At 35.3% G+C, this 16,152-nt stretch overlaps 1 protein-coding gene across 2 annotated transcripts in view; it reads left to right on the top strand.

The window, feature by feature from the left end:
- LOC118183910 (uncharacterized) overlaps positions 1–8,890 on the top strand; it is a 204,007-nt gene extending 195,117 nt beyond the window's left edge. For both annotated transcript variants that reach the window (XM_085812905.1, XM_085812902.1), the window contains one exon: positions 3,967–8,890. In XM_085812905.1, coding sequence (XP_085669031.1) covers positions 3,967–3,987 — 21 coding nt within the window. In that variant the 3' untranslated portion in view covers positions 3,988–8,890. The remainder of the gene's footprint in view (positions 1–3,966) is intronic.
- The last annotated feature ends 7,262 nt before the right edge of the window (positions 8,891–16,152 follow it).

Raw genomic sequence — 16,152 nt, 5'->3', positions numbered from 1 at the left:
TTCAGCTGAAAACTCTGCATATAATATTCACCATTATATTGCGCCTTTTTTGAATTGAGCGAAATGACCAAAAAATAAGAACAAGGAAACAAAAGCAACATGGAACTGATCGATCACCTAAACTAAAACTTCAAAACTGACTTACGAGTCCTAACCCATTTGCGACAAAAACGGACATTCGGATTGTATTATGTGGATTACAATGAAGCATACGAGAATAAAGGAAGAGATATCTTCATATAGGACTTTTATGGGGACCTGCCTCATAGTTGCAAGCATAGAAAAAGTGAAATTCCCATTTATCCAGTCTATTTGTCCGGATACAAGGATGGGTTTAACTACCACGGTTCAATGATTTTATTGCTCGATTCCTGGTAAGTCGTGGAAATTTGAAGCAAAATAAAACTGAAACATGTTGCATTGCCACTGTCAAACGTTTTTATAATCCGCCAAAGGGGCTACGTGATTAGTACACTGGTATTTTCCCAACATCAATAACCTCTGTTAAATATTTATACCCAATGTGAAAAATACTTTTGTGCAGTAGATAGTTTCCTACTACCGCTGTTCCTTAATAGCTAATACATATGTATTTAGTAACGTTTTTTTATCGATTAATCATTAACCCTTTGTCGCATACAAATAATCTAGAGAAGTTAAACGAAAATGTTTGTATTTTTTCTACTTAAAATAACCTTAGTAATAATAAAAAAATTAATTTTATTCAAATTTCGTTTTAAATAATTGCTACAGTTTGTTCACTACAGTGGACAACATGCATATATGTACATGCATACAAATCACTTCGCGACGATTTACGGTCATTGCATTTGAAATCATTTCCTGCCTTGTTTGCAGTGATCATTACCATCTCCTAAATGGTAAATCTACAACTGACGTGTACATCCAGATTCCCCCAAAATACCTTCATTTCGTCGATTGTGATGGAATTCATTTTGCTACTGTTTTGTAACCTGTACCTATTGGATTCAAATGTTCTAGAAATTCCTTGCCAAACATAAACATTTCCAGTGGTGTTTTGGCTTGATAAGCAGTCCATTTTGGGTTTCAATTCACTCTTTTCGGTAGATCTTTCTCGACCCACTCCCCAATTTTCTCAAACTGACATTTAAAATAAAATGTCTAAAATGACTAATTATGAATAAAAAATGGCTGTATAAGAAAATGTAAGCAATATTATATAGTGTTTACTATGAGAAATTGTACTAACTTGGAAACTGCAGTAGCAGCCATTTTCCAAATTGCAATGCTTTACTTAGTGATGCTATACAGCCATCTATGATCGACAGTTGAAATTTCAAATAATATAGAATGAATAAACACAGGAATGGAAGCTGTTAAGTTATTTACAGAAGAATAAACAAATTTAAACTTTTGTCTACTAGAGTAGACATGATGCAACAAAGGGTACAGCAGATACCATCAAATAAAACAAAACAAACAACGGGCAAATAGCACTTGAAGTTTAATTTATAATAATACTAGCTCTAAGTCATCGTATAATTATCTAGAAAGATAGCGTTTTAAAAGAAAGCAAAAGCGAAGTCGGCCTTTTTGCATTCATGTAGGTGTATATTAGGTATTGCTGGGTCTTCTAACTGTAAATATCCGCCCCAGTTTGAGATGGAAAATCAGTTAAAAACAGAAATGCTTTATACCTGATATGACAGTTTTAACTAAAATTACATCTGATTACTTTAATGTCAAGAAAATTGTACAATAAAGTGATCACCTTTCGCTTATAGCAATATAATACTTGCGTTATATCATCATGTCTTATTCGCTTTTTAATATTTCACATCACAGAAGAATAAATATGCAAATAACATTTTAAGTCTCTTTAATCGCCACACATATATTCTTAATAATTTCTTTCAAATATTTATTTGGTTTTAAATAATGATCGCACTTATTTTATTAAATTGGCATCATTCATTTACAGAATTTATGTGACGTTTACATACGTTTGGCAAAACAATCCATAAGCTTAATATTTTAATGTAATACAAGCAGGCTGCGGCCAAAGCAAAACATACATGTTCTACGCACATTTGAAATAAAATGTGTAAAAACACTAGGTGAAAGCAATTCATTCTTTCCAAGCAAAAACCAGCTCGTAAATAATTTTTGTTGCCAAACCATGGTTAGGTTAATTTAGGTTATTTAATTACGGCAAAGCCTCGAGGGCTATCTGCCTAAGAGGAGGGATGCCTTCGTGGAGGACGTTCTAAGGGAAACTGGCTCGTATACACCTTACACATGAGAAAAACCACGAAAACACTCATGCAGCCAGCCCATTCGCGGGATTCGAACCTCGGATCGAACTACCAGTGTTTAGCGACTTTACTGCTCGGCCGCTGGTGTGTCCTTGCAAAACCATAAAACAAAAATTTTGACACTTCACGTTAATCCGTACGACGCCATTTAAATTCAATGTAGTGTAACAACGTTTTCTCAATATCAATAACAACATTAAGGTAACAGTGTAAGGATCTTAAGTTTTACTAACGTTTATTTTATTTTAAATCTTTACTATCACTTCTTATTTTCTACTTCCGGCCAGAATTAAAAGCGTTAACTTATTTATGCAAATTTTTCTTGCGAACGCCAAGTGCTTAAGTTGTGGTTTTTTGCCAAGCAAGAGAGAGGAAGGAGTTAATAGAAGCAGGCCGCTTGCCTTAGCAGTTTTAATCGGTTGCTGGTTGCCTTCCAGGCCAGAGGTTTAATCCTCTTGATAATTTTAAACGTATCGTAGTGTTAACAGTTCTCTATACTACATACGGCCTTTCTGTTAATATACCGCCAATCTTCAAGTAGCCACTTGTTTATTAATCCAAAGTTAGTTTAGTTAGAATTTAGTTAATATTTTTATATTCTTACGTTCAGACCACAAGTGGTTGGTCTCTGTATTCCGAAGTCCGAAAATCATTGTAAAGAGAGAAAAATAAAGGGTTTCGTATACCCTTCCTGTGTATCTTGTCTACTTCCCACATTTATTGAACATAGCTTTAGTAAGCGCCCTGTTCCGAGTCAGGTCATTTTATGTTCCCCAAGCAAGTAAGGAGGAACACTGAACCTGATAACAGTAACATATCGTGTCAATTATCCTAACCTGAATTAGAAAAGTTGCCAGTAGCAGCTATTTATTTAAAATATTGACATTAATGAAAGATTTTCGACGTAGAATGTCGTAATATCAAATCGAATTCCTTTACCAACGTCAGAACATGACCTTATTAATAATAATATATTTAATGTTTGACGATGCTACTCTTATTTCATATTTTAGAAAGCTTACAAATTTGTTATTAATAAACTTTAAGATTTAAAAGCGGATAATGGCAACAGTTTTTCGAAATAAAACATTTTTATCTCCAATGCGCGACACTGTTACCAACTGAAAAAATGTGTGCGAAAATAAGTGTTTTCAGAGTTTTTAATTAATATTTCGGCTGATTTAAATCGTACAAATATGGGAACAGTTGAAATGGCTTACCACGAATTTGATAAATTAGCAATAATATATGTAATGTTGGGGTATTTTTATTTTATATTTTGTAAAACTTCGAAATTTTTCATTAACAAACTACGATTTGAAAGCAAGCATTGGAAACACTCGAAATAAGTAGATTTTTTGTTTAGAGCGATTCAGACTGTTGCCACTCGGAAAAGTCAGGGTGAAAAGAACGTGTTCAGAGTTTTTAATTAATATCTGCGCTAATTAAAGCCGTACGACTATGGGACTGGTCAAAATGGCTTCCCACGAATTTTTGGAATCTCTCTGGAAATTCAACTCCCCGCCGTTCAGGAGGAGATAATGTTATAAACAAACACAGAGACAGGAGGAGCACAGATTTTAATAGCGTACATTATGTTGTCCATTTGCTTATTTTTATGTATTTCAATGTTTATTGCTTCACTTTTAAAGGATATTTCTTATTACAGGTTTGTGCGACAACCTTCTGAATAGCAGTTACCTCGACAAAGCTCCGGGTGTTTTCATCTCTTTCGCCAATCTATCTGTCCTGATTATTATATCTTGCCTTCTTCTGCGGTGACAATTACTGTAAACAGCAAACACGAAAATAATTTACCAAGAGGAAAGGACAGACAGACAGACAATAGAGGTGGTTTTTTGCACAAGCACCTCTCAGTGCCTATCCATGTGCTGAAGGTTATTGGTTTGATTACCGCTAAACAAGACCAAATATGAAATTTCAACAAACATTGAAATGGAAGTGTAATGCGTGCACAATGCGAAGACTAAGGTTGATTTTATAAATCAATCTATTCTGTTTCATAATCGATTCCGGTATTTTGAAAACGATATCATGCAGTTTTCCATGAGACTGACTAGTAAAAACAAGCCTATCAGCATCCTTTCTTTCTTCGAAGCTGCTGTGCTGCAGAAATGTTGCACATCATTATATCCCTTAATGCACAATGAAAAGCCGAGGAAACCAAATCCTTAAAAAGTAGGGCAAACTCAAGGGCTATTCAGTGATATCGATGTGAAATGTGTACAAAAGATGTTTCACATAACTTTTACTGCGTTTTTGAAATTGCTTTTATAGGTTGATTTTGAATTTTTAAAGATTCTGAAATAGGAGATTTATTTTTGTAGTGTACAGATCTATTTATTAATTTGTTTATTTTAAACCTGTATTCGCACAAAATCACATAAAACAGTCTGAAGGGTCATAAAGGAATGATACAAAAAACACAAATTAAAACTTTTATACCATTTTAAGAAACTAAAATCGATTATAAACTATTAAAATTATTATAAAATAATTTAGGTTCATTAAAATTCATATTATTTATAGATTGTTATGTTAATGCAAAATCACATCTATGTACAAATGTGCTCATTCATAAATATAAATTTTTAGAATTTAGTTCCAGATAAATAACAGATTTTGTTGCCAGTTTCGTTAGAAAAACATTGAATAAATAAAACAACATTAGGAAAATGCCTTTTCTAAAAGAGGAAGAAATATAAATATATATGAATGTATCCATAAATAGATAAAATATTATTTAATAACATAATATCTCTTCCAAAGTAGATTTCATTTAATTACTCTACTCTCGTCTAGAAATATTTTTACTGTAAAATGCAATTACTGAAATTTCTCTAGTATAAAAAATATAACGGTAATGAAATATAAATCTCATTACCGTTACTTTCTTTGAATTCTGATAATTACCTTCCAACAAATAACACCCATTTCGTAACGGCGAGCTAAGGAACACGGAAAAAAATATTCTAAGATAAAGTTGAGTATCGCAGATTTTAATCCAAAATGATCGGATAGTGTAATCACGTTGTTCAAATAAACTTTGAATTTTGCTTTAAAATACAGTTCAGTTTAGAAATGTTACTCATTTTTTCACATATTGTATAATGTCCTTTGTTAAACGCACATTTAAGAACAGCTAAATGTATTTCAGAGCATTGTTGGATGTCCCATTAGGATGTTTAACATTCATTATGTTTAACTCATAGTTAAGTCAATTACGAAATGTACAAACATATTCGTTTCTGGATCATTAACACAAAACAGCACATGTAATCTTATGAAGGAAGAAATGCGTTTAATTTTTCATTCATTCCCCATATATGTTAATGCATTTAAATGCAAATTTACAAGGATTCAAAAACAGAGCTAGTAACTATTATAAATGGTTTTAAATCGCACCAGGTTTAAAAGAATGCTTTCTTAAAAACAACTATCAATGAATTAATACATGTGCTTCAGCTAAAAATTAATCTACATTGCGCCATTATGTATGTAAGAATAACATTGCGGATATTTTTATCCAAACGCAGTTTAAATTTAAACAAAGAAACCCGACTCTATAAATACCCTTTTGCGTAAATGCGCACTGCCCTTTTCCTGCCTACCTTTGGCTCTGGTACACCAATCACGTTCGGCACTGGTTTACAATTTACGCCAGGAAGCGTCGTGGTTTTGGTAGGTAAAGACGATTGGCAAATATATTTGTCAATAAGAAAGGCTCTAGTCCAGAAATACTGAATGCGCATGCGCTTATGAGGGATGATAATCGCGCTGGTTTACGAGGTTAGCTTACTTGAATACTGCAAAGCCACTAGGGGTACTTGCCTAAGGTTAGGTTAGGTTATTTAATTACGGCAAAGCCTCGAGGGCTATCTGCCTAAGAGGAGGGATGCCTCTGTGGAGGACTTTCTAATGTACTTGCCTAAGAGGAGGTGTAACAGGTAACATTTTATTTACGAGCTCCTGTAACTCAATGCAACTGCTCGGCTGGAATCTCATCTGAGAGCCGCCATATTAGGCAAGGGGGGGTAGTCCAGAAAAGGTCCCCTTGAAGAGGTTTCACATATACACTTAACGAACCCGTGGGTCCCCACTTCGGGGGCCATACGGATTACTTAAATTGATTTCTCTGGACGAGAACCACAGTGTGGCCCCGGGGCCAGAAGGATCACGTCCTCCCATACAAAGTTTGATAGAACCACAACTCGAGGACCAGTCCGAGAGAACGCCACCCCTCCCGGTCGCTGCAAAGAGGAAACGTCCCTCGTCAAAGAGCCGGGTCCAAGGGGTCACCATTCCCTGTTCTCGGAGCTACTTGTACGGCGTGACCTACTCGCTTGGAAGTTTGAATGGTGGTCTAAATGCTCCAGCCAGTACTGCGCGTCCGTCACACAGGCCATTACCCAGAAAACCCGTCCTACTGAGATACTGATGCCGTCGTTATTATATACTTACGGCAGTCTCTCGGATCTGACCTTAATGAACCGAGAAGTTCTAGTATAGCCAAACTCATGAATTTTATACACCCGTGGTGTTTTACTGAATTTGAATTTGCTAGGGAATTAATGAATTTTATTAATAATAATCGTGTTAATGTCGGAATTTTGATTTAACATGTGTTTAGTGTTTTTATGATAGAGCATGGTCTGTGTCTTGTGTTTTGTCCTTTTGTTTAGTTAGTTTCTAACCATTCTATTTATTTTAATTATTATTGTGCCGTTAAGGTCCATTAGGTTATATCCTAATGGGCGTATTTTATTGTGTGGTTTTTAACTTGGCGCCCCCTGGAAAAGTCATAAAATCAAATCGATTAGGTGGATGGGGGGCTGCGCCTCTTTCTGTACACCCGTGGCCTAAGAGGAGTATTAGGCCTAAGAGGAGCATCTGTACCTAGGAGGAGACTTCCTAGGTACAGATCCTACCGGTGCACCCCCCGGGAGGGCGACGTAGAGAACTCTACGAAGCTACTAGCTAGGATCTGTACCTAGACAGTCTCGACCACGGGGGTATAAAACTTATGAACTTGGTGATTCTGAAGTCCCCGGACAAGTCACCCATTGGCCGGCCTGGTGGTCTGGCACGTCCTAGCGTCCCCAGATACACTGGGTAATGTCCCATTGCGACTGGTAGGTAGTAAATCGACGACCAGTGCCGTCTGGTGGTTCCAGGCGGTGCGAGAGGGGAGGTTGAACCTCCGCGCCTCGTGCTGAGGGGGCGAGAACCTCCATATGTGGTTATGTCTCACGCGCAGGGCAGCCCAGAATTATAGGTACAGATCCTAGCCAGTAGCGTCACAGAGTTCTCTTCGTCGATCCCTTGGGAAGGAGAAGAGGAGGTTTGCCTTTATGGAGGACTATCAAAGGGAAAGGGGCTCGCATTAACGTTACACATGAGAAAAATCGCAGGAACGAACCATGCAGCTAACCCGTTCGATTAGGATCAAACCGAAACCAAGTCTAACTACCAGTATGTGGCGTCTTACTCACTCGGGCCGCGCGTGGGGGTGCTGGGTAACACAATGGCATTCGCTTCTAACCCATTTAGACGTAGGATACCTGTGTAAAATATTATCATGACAACCCGTAGAAAGTGTGGGAAAGAAAAGATTACATCATACAAGAATGAATTTAATACGTAAAATATACAAAAAATAAATTCCCCCAAAAATACGTAACTTGTAATATACATTCGTTGAAGTGTCTTCTTTTAAATGCTAGGAAATTACTTTCTAGTATATATATTCTGATATAAAAAATAAAAAAAAAAATCAGAAATTTTAACATAGTTTTCACAACGCACATTCACGGATTTCTTATCAAGCATGCGTTTGTAATTTTCGAACTCAGACTTCCTTCGGGATAGTGTAAATTTTTAAATTTACTTCCTGATCTCGTTTCATACAAGAGAAGATACACACGTTATAGATGGCGAAAAATATACATCAATAAAATTATCCGTTTGTATAATTGTTCAAATGCCTATTTAAATATGTCAGCTTACTTCTGCAATTATATATATTATTTGTGAAATATGTAGATTTATTATGTAGTAATATATCTATATATTTCAGCTTATTTGTGCATTTTCTTAAATATATTTCAGAGCTGCAGTTACTAACTATAATTCGAGAAATTACTTCTTTATATTAAAAGAAATATGTTGCGTGATTCAAAGCATTTATAGCAACAACTGTTTTGCAAATTATCATAAAGAGATTTGTACGTCCTTGCTATTGTGCACGCATTTGAAGTCAAGACTTTTCGAACCGCTCCCAAGGCGGCGCTGAAGTTACCGCACTTCTAGTGTTACTGTGATGGAGAATTGTATTGCTGACACTTCAAGAAAAGAGAATATTACATTATGTCACATTTGATAGAAATCTATGTTTTCGGGTCAAGTTATCGTGATGAGAAAGTTATTTGTCTACCAGGGATTGGATCAGCATCCATATATTATGGATGGATAAAAATTAACGATATCTACGAGAAGATATCATTCAAAACGGTGTATATATATCAATGATATTATAAATATATTTTGTGGGAGAATTTCCCATAGCAACTCAGTGACTGTTTTTGTGTTTATTTATTTATTTATCCATTACACCACAGCCTACATATGCATTGCACCATAGTCTACATATGCATTGCACCATAGTCTACATATGCATCATAGTCCACAAATGCATTACACCACAGCCTATATATGCATTACACCATAGCCTACATATGCATTACACCCTAGTCTGCATATGCATTACACCACAGCCTACAAATATATTATACCACAGTCTATATATGCATTAGAACATAGTCTACATACGCATTAGACCATAGTCTACAAACGCATTATATCACACCCTACATTTTCTAAACTTTGTAAATTTTTGTTTAAGCATAGGAAGTAAGCCTAAAATATGGGTTAACATTCTAAGACAAATTTGGCTTACATTCTATACAACAACTTGACTAATTAGAGCTAGCCATTTGAAGACAAATAAATAAATTTAGTTTTTGCAACAACTAAAATAAATTATTTTTGATGAATAAAATTCCTTGATTATATACCACACAAAAAAGTCTGATATCGACACTAAATGACTTCCTTGTATGGCGTATAAAATTATGAGCATTTCTTGTTGCATTTTATTTAAACCTATTTTCTCAAATTTAATTAGAGATTCATTCAATTAATTCAGTTCCCACTTCGCGAAAAACAAAAATACATAAAAACTCAAAACATCATTAAAAATTTTAAAACACAGAAAACATAAAACAATTAGAAAACAATTTTTACAATTAAATTTACAGTTTCTACGCAAAAACAAGCAGTTCGGCCAGCGGGCAAGAAGGCAGATTTTTCGGTGCATAAAATTGAAAGCTTACTTTTGGTCCGACTCGGCAAAAAGATACTGAAGGTGCAGAAAATGAATTCATTGTTCTACCGAGTTTCAAACGTAAACAAATGCTTTAAGCTTAACTCGCCACTTAAACATTTAAATTATTGATAATTCTACAACTATTGCATGCAGATTAACTAAAAACATAAAAATCTTCCGAAACAGAAAACCACATAATTCAATAGCTTTAAAGTAAAATATGCCCAGTTTACCAATATATAAGAATAAAATACTAAGCTCACCGACACAGGTAACAGAGTAAGTTTATTGCAGTCGATGCAACGAGAAAGGGAAGTGCACAACTACATGTTATAGGAGTCCTATATACAAAATTTCAAAGTTCTACGGCTACTCGTTCTTGAAATATGCGGGATACATACATACGTACGTACAGGCCTGAATAAAAAAACTCTTCTGAATCCATTTTAATTCCATTTTACAATCCGTTTTGGCTTCATTCTGTCCATACGTACAGATGTCAATCTAGAACATCGTTCAAATGATTTCCAGAGCTGTCGAACTGGATGTTTTCGTTGAAACATAAAATACGATATTTTTTACGATTAAAATAATTCCTTTACTTCGTACAAGGAAGTTAAGAAAAGGTAATTGCAAATTAATTTCTTTCTGACTGTCTAACTTATCACAGTACAGTAGATTAAAAAGTATGTAGCTTACCTGGCTGTTCCCCATCAATAAGCAGGTATCATCTCAAAACGCTATCTATCCCAAAAATGAGCATCCATAATGTCCAACAGCAATTCCGTCAGGCTGCATCCAAAGCGTGAGATCCACCTTACAGTGCAAGTAAGCCCTCGTAGACTGTGGCACCTAGGAATCCTAATAAAACCTATGTATAACTATTTGAACGTTGAAGCTTATTGAAATACTTAAATTATTACATATTTCAACACAGGTGCTTTTTAAATATTTCGCGCTTTTTCCTCATATATTTTCTCTATACAGTTTCAGTTTATATTTGATACATATACTTTGTGATCATTAGAGCAATATGATTCTAAACTAGCATATATTGGATTGTTCGGAAAGTAATTTCTGTTTTTTTATATGAAAATGAAAACAGATTTTCTTATAGCGAATAAATATTTAATTGAATAATGTATAGTCCTTTCTGGTGCAATATCGTTTGCCATTTTTCTGCCAGTAACATGATTCCACACGCATAAATTTTTTTCTTAGTTGTGATTTCTGACCTCCTCATTTGAAGTAAAGGTTTTGCCTTATAAAACATTTTATGGAGACCGGAACAACTACTAACCTGAAGATGCCAGATCTGGACAATATGGTGGGTGTGGCACTATATCTTATCTAAGCTGTAAAAGCCTTTGGCGAGTTACCAAACTTGTATGAGGTCTCGCATTATCTTGTAGGAACAACATACCTTTTATATTCATCGATTATGGACTTTTTTGTTTAACTGAATCATTCAGTTTGTCCAGATGATCACAGCACACTTCAGAATTGATCGTTGTGTTGTTCGGTACAAACTTTAAAAAAAAAAAAAAGAGATTCTTTGAAATACCACCAAATGGACAGCATCACATTTTTTCGGATGAATATCGATTTTCGAATGGTTCATCTTTCGAGTCAGTTTAATTTTTTTTTACTCCATGATCTCCTGCGCTGTTGTAGACAGCGGATTTCATTCCCCAGTGATGATACGCTTCAAAAATGGATAATTTTCTTGACGTTTGAGAAGCAAATCACAAAAGTCGATACGACACCACAAATTTCTTTCTGTAAGAACATGAAGAAACTATATGTCGAGCTTTGAGAATAAACCTACGCATTTCATATGATCACGAACGGTCGAATTTGATAAATGTAATATCTCCGTGCTCTAAGGAGTTGTTATTCGCCAGTTTGCATCAATTACTGCCCTTATTGCGTCATCATCAACTTTAATTGGCCTTTCAGAACGTGGTGCATCATCGAGGTCAAAATCGCCTGATCGAAATTTTGCAAACCAGTTTTGGCACTGGTGTTCTGTCAAGACATCTTCTCAACACACAAAAGGTAATTTGTGTCTTTCTTTAACAGCACTTTTACCTTTTCGATAGTAAAATATGTCGAAAATTCTGATTTTCACTTCCCATATTTGAAATGGCACCGACCAAAATCTAATGCGTAGAATCAATCGAACGTTTTCACAAGCAAGCCCTGATATATCACCTCCCAAAATATATAATAATTATGCAGCTTAAGTGTGAAGTTTCTGCGGGAAAATACACTTAAAACCTCCGTGAGAAAAAAACGAAATTACTTTCGGAACAACCCAATATAAGTACTTACATCTTTTGATTTTTACATTTGCTTTATTCTTATTTATAATTATACTTCCAGATTACATACATTTTCAACATTACAAATTAGACTATTCATTTTCTCTTGAAAATATTCAATTCGTCCTAAATTAATTGCTACATTTCAAGTAGGAGGAGTCATAAATAACTTTCGATGCAGTTTAGTAGATCGAGAGCAGTCAACTTATGCAATGAATATAACGATGTATACTAGATTTTCATTCTGGGTTTTTACTTTCCACAAATATAGCACTAATTTTTTGAACAATTTTTTCGAAGCAAATTAACAGGGTTGGAACGCTCTTAAGCCACGCCCCATTTTGTAAGGACTCTACCACCAGTATATCACTATATAAGTTTATGTGGTTAAGGTCAAGCCTCGAAGGCTGTCTACCTAAGAGGAGGAATGCCTTCGTAGAGGACTTTCTAAGAGATCTGGCTTGTATAGACAAGACAGATCAGTGAACTCACAACCCATTATCTAGAATATACTTTTATGCGATTGCTGATGGAAGAGTCCTTATAAAATGTGGCGTGGAAAACATCCAGGGGGTGCGAACCCTGGATCTTTCTACGCCCCATTTTGGGATTTTTGAAACGCCCCAAAACGATTTTGGGACGCCCTGGATTTTTGAAATTAATTTGATTCTGATTTAAGGGGGGAATGCTTAGTAAGTAATTGTTGTTGATTGACAATGCAGCACCGTGAAATTTCTGAGAAATGTTCAGACGACATGATACAATTTTCAGTATCAAATACAAAAGTACAAAATACAAAAGTATTCAAATGTAGGAACTAATTTGGAACAGAGAGAGTATTATTTACAGCATGCTGCGATACACACTAAGGTATATTAACATTCTACCATTCTTCTATCATCATTTTGAGCTAATTCTTAATGTACATAAAAAATAAAACGCTCAACTACATATAGATACATACTATTACAAATCGCATTCTTTTTTTTTTTTGAATTTAGCCTTTCAGTTCTTGAGGTAATTTTAGGATGATTATTTTTCCATTTGAGAAATTAACCAACATTATTACTGTAGAATATACTACACATTATACCTGATACATTCTGGAATATGCTAATTTTAAACTTCCATTCATTTTTGTTTCCGGCAATACATGGTGCAAGCTTCCTTCCACTAGCATTTATTCGGGAGCAATGCTTTCATTTCTGATCCTAATGGATCACAAATACTGTTGTTGTTCAGTAGCCAAAAACTCTTACAACACATCAATAAATATACATTTTGGTATACTCAGTTAGTGTCGTATTTGAGACTTATGAAATCAGCACTTGCAGTAATCCCTATAAGTTTGCCATACAAAAAAAATCTGTTATTTAAGATATTTTTAAAAGTGGTAGACATAACTTGCTTATCATTATTTATAGGACTAAAAAGCGTATGTAGCTTGACAGGAGAAAGCTAAGGTTTGTAATTGGAAAAATTACCTCTTTGAAGCAGTCATAAATCAAAGTGATAGTATGATTCGATCCATATTTTTTAGAATTGAACAACTGTTACGGAAGTCAGTGCTACAACAAGTGTTTTTCAATATTAGGAAAGCAATATTCCACTGCCCAAAACTTTATAACTCTGTAAGCGGAAAAGATACCTTAGAAAAATCCGCTGGCAGAAATATTGCCAAGCCCTTAACCCTTTGACTACGAATTAACCAGTTAACTGTGATTGACGAGTATACTCGTCATGGAGAAGCGGCACGTATTTGTATATTGACGAGTATTCTAGCCAAGCGTATTAAGAAATGGAAAGATAAGGAGGAGGTTTATTTAGTAAGTACTGTACATAATGACAAAGCAATAGAAAGAGAGAAAAGAAAAATAATAATAAAGAAACCGGAGCTAGTGATTGATTATAATAAAAAAAATGGGTGGAATGGATATGAGCGATGGAATGATCATAGCGTACTCCACAGCAAGAAAACGACTCAAAAAGTACTACAAAAAGATATTTCTCCATTTCTTAGGCATTATGTGTCTGAATGCATTCATATTATATAAAACAAAATAATGGAACATTATCGCATATCAACTTTTTGCTCAAATTTATTGAAGACACTTTTGCGACGTATCCAGCTGAAAGAACTAAATCGGAACAAACCCGGCCATTTAGACCTAATTTAAGCCAATTAGGCGGGAATCATGTTCGGGATTATATACTCGGAACATCGGGAAAAAACAACCCTACGCGAAGGTGTTCTCATTGCTACAAACGAAAGATCAGGAAGGAATCTCATTACTGGTGTTCGATTTGCAAAGGCCCATTGTGTATTTGTCCCTGTTTCGCCGAATATCACTCCACAGCAGGAATTTAAATTCTTACTTTTATATGTATAATATTTAATTTAATTGATTCCGGTTTTCGTTTAATACGTATGCAATATGTGCTTATGCTAACCAGATAAGTCAATATTAGTAATAAAATTTCAATTTTATGAAATAAACATATCTTTTTCATCCAATATCCTACCAGCGAAACTTAATCTGTGATGGACGAATATACTCGTCATGGCTCGATTCTGGCGACACAAAACGGTGCGCAGTCTTAAACGTCACAGTTTGGTTAAAAACATTTCCTGTTTTCTATCCAAGTAAACAAATTATGTCATATATAATGTAAATTTAGGGATTTGTGCTTTCTTTGACAAACGGTTTTCAAACCAAAAGCTGGGACATATATGTACCAGCCGCATTTAATGGTAGGAATCATATGTCCCACACGACGACTTCTACAAGCACATTTGTTATTTTGGAAAATTTTATTTCATGCCTAAAAAATGGCACCTAATAGATGGGCCACCTTTGCCTTTTATGAAGGGACAGAGAATTTTTACATCCATGCATTCTCCTGGATTCGAACCCGGTCCTTTCTGTATTGCAGTCAGGCTCTCCTAACCAATATACCGTCTAGACAGCTTCTTTGCATAACCCAACATTAGACACTGCGCAACTCATACTTGTCGTTTCCTCTATGTTCATTTGTGTGCAATGAATACAGCGGCGTCTTGATTTCCCAACTATTAGAAGATGGTCAACATTGAAAAGATTCTAAGTAGTTTTTAATCTAGCAGTAATTTTTAAACTTTTAATGGGACGTATATGTCTCGTCAGTTGTCAAAGGGTTACATTTCCTGTACTGTTGAAAGGTAAGTAGCTAAAAGCATATTTATTTTACAAATACATCATATTTAAAATGATGAAATGAATGAATTCTCAAACAAATATGAGATACAGAATATGCAGGAATCAGTACTCGAACATCCACTTTGGGCAACAGTAACAGCTGTTATGCGTTTAACAAAAAGATTTGAGGAAACTTTGGGTGGTGATTACTATTATTACTCTTCAATTCTATACCATATTTCTCCTGCAGGATTTATCTGGATTGTTTTGCTATGAAGTCCTTTTGCAACTGTTGAATTGACGTTTTCGAGATCTTTAGAGAATGCTTCAGCTAGTACAGCAGTCAAACAAACTGCTCTGTATACTGAGGAACTATAAGACAACGTGGGGTGACATCGTTCTTTTAGGAGGTGGGGTGACGAGGCAACAAAAATATGGCGTAACTTATTAAACCCGCAATGATATTTGGTTACTGGTCAAAGAACATGATATACAGACTAGAGGTGAACAGGATCAATGACACACGACGCCATTATTCAAGGTTCGTAGTGGATATGACAGTGAAGAATTTAACCTTCTAGAGTTCGCTCCCAGCATTGCCTCTACATATTGATAGGACAAAACAGAAGCTACCAGGAAACGACGTTGCAACATCACAGGCAAGTAAGTGCCATCTTCATTGCGCCATCGCAGGCATTGGTTAACGTGCTGTAACGTCAAGGGCTGCTGAAGCTATGGCCGACTTGGTGACAAACCGTGCCGTTGAACACATCGTTCTGTAGTAGACACAGATATCTGGTTACTGTGCATAATACTCAGTTTTCTTGGTCCAGTGTTACATATTCAGTACAGGAAGTGCGAAACACAATTTCTAATAGCGATGGGGACACGATATTGTCGGACATTGGTAAGTGAAAGCTGTGGTGTTCAGTTCTTCTCTCTGGGTGGCT

The sequence above is a fragment of the Stegodyphus dumicola genome, chromosome 1 (genome assembly GCF_044657685.1).
Source record: "Stegodyphus dumicola isolate Sdum_Otavi_A_Nest chromosome 1, ASM4465768v1".
Classification (NCBI taxonomy): Eukaryota; Metazoa; Arthropoda; class Arachnida; order Araneae; family Eresidae; genus Stegodyphus; species Stegodyphus dumicola.
This window is presented reverse-complemented; position numbering and strand designations above follow the sequence as displayed.